Source organism: Olea europaea, unplaced genomic scaffold (genome assembly GCF_002742605.1).
Source record: "Olea europaea var. sylvestris unplaced genomic scaffold, O_europaea_v1 scaffold1454, whole genome shotgun sequence".
In the NCBI taxonomy this organism is placed as follows: Eukaryota; Viridiplantae; Streptophyta; class Magnoliopsida; order Lamiales; family Oleaceae; genus Olea; species Olea europaea.
Window position 1 is genome coordinate 110,083 of NW_019232087.1, and position 5,435 is coordinate 115,517.

The 5,435-nt window shown below is 32.5% G+C and overlaps 1 protein-coding gene across 1 annotated transcript; it reads right to left on the reverse strand.

Annotated features, from left to right (window-relative positions):
- Positions 1–1,288: 1,288 nt before the first annotated feature.
- Positions 1,289–1,938, reverse strand: LOC111376112 (transcription factor MYB46-like). The gene has a single exon (XM_022999040.1). The coding sequence runs from the start codon at positions 1,805–1,807 to the stop codon at positions 1,295–1,297; it is 513 nt and encodes a 170-aa protein (XP_022854808.1). The 5' UTR covers positions 1,808–1,938; the 3' UTR covers positions 1,289–1,294.
- Positions 1,939–5,435: the final 3,497 nt, after the last annotated feature.

The window sequence follows — 5,435 nt, forward strand, 5'->3', positions numbered from 1 at the left end:
CGCGCGTCATGTGTGCATGTGATATGTTTGATGGATTTTTAGTTGGCACAATTTCATTGGATATTGAAAAAAAAAAACAACTTCAAATCAATCAACACAGTGTTGTCACCTTGTCATCTGTAAAAATCCGTATAAATACAATTGTACAAGGAGCTTAATTCTAATTTTTTCTTGTTTGATAGCTATGTTCTTCGCAACCGACTCAAAGTCATATAACGATAGTTAAGTTCGGCAGAATTATGTCACTTGTTCTTTTTAAGCATATGAATTAATGAACATTGCCAAACATGGCTTCAAGCCATGCAGAAGACCAACTTCTTTTTGCCCTTTTCAATTACAAAAAAGGGGAGGCTGCGAATTTTTACAAAGCAGAAGACAGTGAAACATCGTCGATACTACAACTCTTTGGATAAGCTGATTAAAAAATTTACTTGTATATAAAATAAGTAAAAAGTAAATAATATTTTCTTTGGAAAAAGAAGAGAAATATTCGGAAATAAATCTTATCTTGCTATTAGAATAAATAAGTCTCTCAAATAAGAAAAAAAAATGTAATTGAGAATGCTTATAAACAAAATATCAACTAACTTTTAGCTTAGCCAAAATATTCTGTAGAGAACAAGAAGAAAATAAATTGAGAGAATCCTTTGTGATAATTTCTGAGAGAGACATTATATTCGGTTGTGAATTGGCCATTGACTAGAAAGTATGAAACAAGAAATGGTGATCACACCCTCACTTTCTTGTCCATCTTAAAATGAAAACAAAAACCAATAGTTATAACAATGTGGGTTGTATAAAAATTCATTATTTAGCCTCGTCAATTTCTTCTTTTTTGTCGTTCGTTTGGATACTACGTTTTTAGGGACCCAAAATATTGAAGTCATCGAATAAATAGATCAGAAGTAAATGAAACTATCACTCCACAAGTATCTACTGTTTCAAAGTTCCATGTAAATATTGATTATAATGTGTTCTAATTTCTTACGTGCCGTGCCACATTGAGTATATTGGAAAACATGTATAAAGGCCATAAGCAACAAGTATTTTTTGGTGGGACCGACTAGCCCCATCCAGGCATCGGACTTGTCGTGACTCGAGTAGCCCCGACTCAATTTGACACCACTATTAATTTTCATCTTAAATATTCATGCACATTGTACACAAAGGCTAAAATAAATAATGTGAAAGTTCAATTCATTTGTATCAAATGTTTACATATATATGTTGTATCAATAAACAATCCCTTATCATATCAACTAACATATATATATAAAGACATCTCCTGATGATTTCAATATAAATTAGGAACCCCTTCATTGGCTGCCTCTTGGGACCAAATTTCATCCAGAATTTCATAAGAACGTCGATAGCCGATATTATCCATTGGAATCCCGTTGCTGCAACTGCCATTGCCAAAGATGAAATCATTTCCAAGCTGTGAAAATGTTTCAGAAATGGTTGAATCTTGTTGGGAAGATGAAGAAAAGCTCGGGTTTTTAGTACTCTCAGTTAAACAAGGACTTATAGGAGATGTCTCTTGACCTGAAAATGTGGGAACCAAAGTGTTAGTGGTTGAAGATGAGAGGTCGGTTTTCGCTTTCGCAGCGGTGGTGTCGATACTATTTGTGGGGTTATAACCATAATTTGCTGCTATTGGCTTCTTCTTTAACTTGCTGTTCCAGTAGTTTTTCACATCGTTGTCTGTTCTTCCGGGTAGATGAGATGCTATGACAGACCATCTATGAATTAAACATAAAAATGTTAATAAATAAAAAATTAAGAGGAAAAAAATCATAATTAACATTGAACTTGCTTGCTTCCCAAGACACCATAGAGAGTGTATATGATATTGTCTTCCTCCGGTGTAAAAGCTTCATGTGTGATATCCGGTCGAAGGTAATTAAGCCACCGGAGACGACAGCTCTTGCCACAACGGTTAAGACCTGATAAACAAGGATAAATTTAACTTATTTTTGTTTCTAAACAAGGTGAGTTGCTACAAAATTCACCTTAGCAAATGAACTAACTAACATGTTTCTGTCCAATCTAAACTCATATTCGTTTACTGTGTAATCAAGCATGCATTGGATAAAACATGCTACAAAATCAACCTTGAACGTGGTGTAGCCATTGTTGGGATTGAACAAATACCATATTAAATGGTCCCAACTCTGACTATGAACACTGAATGTCAAAAGTGTCAAATTTACTGAATAGATTGAAAATATCACATTAGAAAATTTGACATTTAAACATGTTGCATTCAAGTGAAGAAGAATCGTAGTCATGTTTTTTATAGGTGGAGTGCTAATGAGGGGGAAAAAACCCCACAGAATGGGGTTAACAGAGAGAGAGAGAGAGATGTGACCAGCTTTGTGTGGAAAGGTTATCCAGTTGCCACCAGTGCCATAGTTTTGAATGTAATTCTTGAGGATTGCATCTTCTTCTGGAGACCAAAGCCCCTTTCTCACTTTAGTCTTATCACAGCAAGGAGTTTTTACCATGGTTGGCCTATCTTCCTACAATAGAGAGAGAAACAGAGTGTGTGCGTTTGTGTGAGGGAAGAAGATTAATAGACGTGCAAGTACCAAGTAATTTTCCTTTGTAGACTTTTAGTCCCTTTAGCTTGCTTGACTTTACAAGACCTTTCGATTTACAGTTCTATTTTTGCCTTAAATCTTCTAGGTTAAGATTCGTGAAATGGTCAATATGTAGTAATTGATCATTTCAACAGCACTTGTGGAAAATAATTGGTGTGTATATATAGACACATGCGTATCATGTGTGCATGTGATATGTCACCCAAATTTTATTCGTATTTTACATATTATAACATTAATTAATTTTTTCAATCATACAATATGTATAGGAATTTTTGCCCGACAGTTTGATGGATTTCCAGTTGGCACAATTTCATTGGATGTTGAACAAAAAGCAACTTCAAATCAAACTATCCAGTGTTGTCACCTCGTCATCTGTAAAAATTCGTATAAATGCAATTGTGCGAGGAGCTTAATTCTAATTTTTCTTGTTTGATAGCTATGTTCTTCGCACCCGACTCAAAGTCATATAATGATAGTTAAGTTCGGCAGAATTATGTCCCTTGTTCTTTTTAAGCATATGAGTTAATGAAGGATAACAAAACGTTTCTACCTTTCAAGTTTATTGTGGAAAAAGTCCCTACCTTTTATTTTTTTGCATTTTCGTTCTTACCTTCTACATTTTTTTGTGCTGAACGTTCTTTTCACTTATTTTTAATGTAAAATGACCAAAATACACTCTCATTTAAATAAGACCAAAAATAAATAAATAAAAATTACAATCTTACTCCTAAATATTTTAAAAAGTGCAAGTGAGTCAAAATAATTATTAAAAAGCATATTAGCACAAAAAGTCCCTACGTTTGGCCTATAGTGTACAAAACATCCATATGTTTCAAATTGGTGAAAAGAAGTTTTTCGCAATGAAACGTGCAAATAGGGATGAAAACGCAAAAAAATTGAAATGTATGGACGTTTTCTGCAGGAAGTGTCAAACGTAAAGATTTTTTTGATTATTAGGCCTTATTAAAATATTAAAAATAACAAATAAAACTCACTCTCTTTTCTTCTTCTCCAAATGGGACTGCCACATTAGAAGTGAAAAAACTTCAACCAACCATCGCTTAAACTGTCGAACCTCCATACCATTGAACCATCTAGTGATATTTTAAGATCATGAAAAGAGGCGCCCTAGTGAGTATAATCGATTGGTGTGTTGAAAATGGTATGGGTCTCTTCGGAATAGGCGATGTCGCTAGTATTTGCATTCGCGAGTTAGGTATTTTGGCTTGCAATTCCGAACAAATCTATTGACTTGAAGGTTTCAAGGTTAGATGTTGAGTGGTATGTGTAGAGATAAGAGAGGGTTTTTCGGTGATATGGTGGTCCAGCAATTTGCGTGGTGGTTTGCTGGAATTTTTTGGCTTCTAAGGTGACTAACCCATTTGGAGAAGAGGAGAAAGAGAGTTTTTTTTTTAAATATTTTAATAAGGCCTAATATCAAAAAATTCCCTACGCTTGACACTTCTTGCAGAAAACATCCCTACATTTCAATTTTTTTGCGTCTTCATCCCTATTTTTACCTTTCATTGTGAAAAACGTCATTTTCACCAATTTGAAACGTATGGACATTTTGCACATTATAGGCCAAATTTAGGGACGTTTTGTGCTATTAGACCTTTTAATAATTATTTGGACTCACTTGCACTTTTTAAAATATTTAGGAGTAAGATTTATAATTTGTTTTTTATTTTCCTTTTCTTTTTTTATTTAAATAGGAGTGTATTTTGGTCATTTTACGTTAAAAATTGGTGAAAATGACATTCAACGAACAAAAAATTGGAAGGTGAGGGCAAAAATGTCAAAAATGAAATGTAGGGACTTTTTCACAATAAACTTGGAAAGTAGGGATGTTTCGTGCCAATTACCCATTACAGAAAATACTTTTTAACATTTTTTTCCTTGTTGCAACACTATCATATATTATTCAATTTAGCTTGCCAATCATGTCCTATATTTTTTATTATTTATTTATTTATTTATTTTATGACAGTGGGTATTCGGGCCAGTTTACGCGTATCTCAACTAATCCCACGACGTCCTGAAATTTACAATCGGGTACTTACCTCAATGGCGGATTTTATTCCACGTATTTTAAATATGTTTTAATAAATATTTCAAGGAAAATATTTAAGCTCCTAGTTAGTGGGTAAAATTAGATTTTTAGTTAATTTTAATAAAAATTGATGAAATGTGGGGCTGAAAAGTTATAGATCCTATGAAATAGTGGTTAAAATTAATTGTTGATTTTGATTTAAATTAAAATCTAAATTTTAATTCCTACCAAGCAAAGACTTAATATTTTTTCAGCAATAGAGTTTGCAACTAACAACGTCTCTATGTTTTTTAGAATAAAATTTTAGCATAATTAAATACAAAATATATAATATTAACAGGGCGAGAACTCACTCAGAGATATTTTAAGATTTGCAAATTACAATGGGATTTTGTTGAGGGAGATTTTCCCTTGCAAATTATTTCAATGATGTCTTGGAGAAAAGCTTAGAAACGAAATCTGTAACAAATTTTTGAACAGAATTGTAATAATTTTCTATTATTTATTAAGATCAACTTTAATTCTTTTCCTATTTCGTTGCAAATTGGCTACACAGTTTAGCAGCTCAATAGAGAAAACTAAATTCTAATGACTCAATTGAACTTTCATTAGAAGTTCACTGACCACAGAAGAAATTAATCGTAAACATTTTCATCTGGAAAAATAATAATAATTAATAATAATAATAATCATGATATTAATAATCTATATCTTATTGTTTGAGACCATTCATGGTAAATAGGGTACGTAGTGAAAAATGATCTTACAAAGTGATT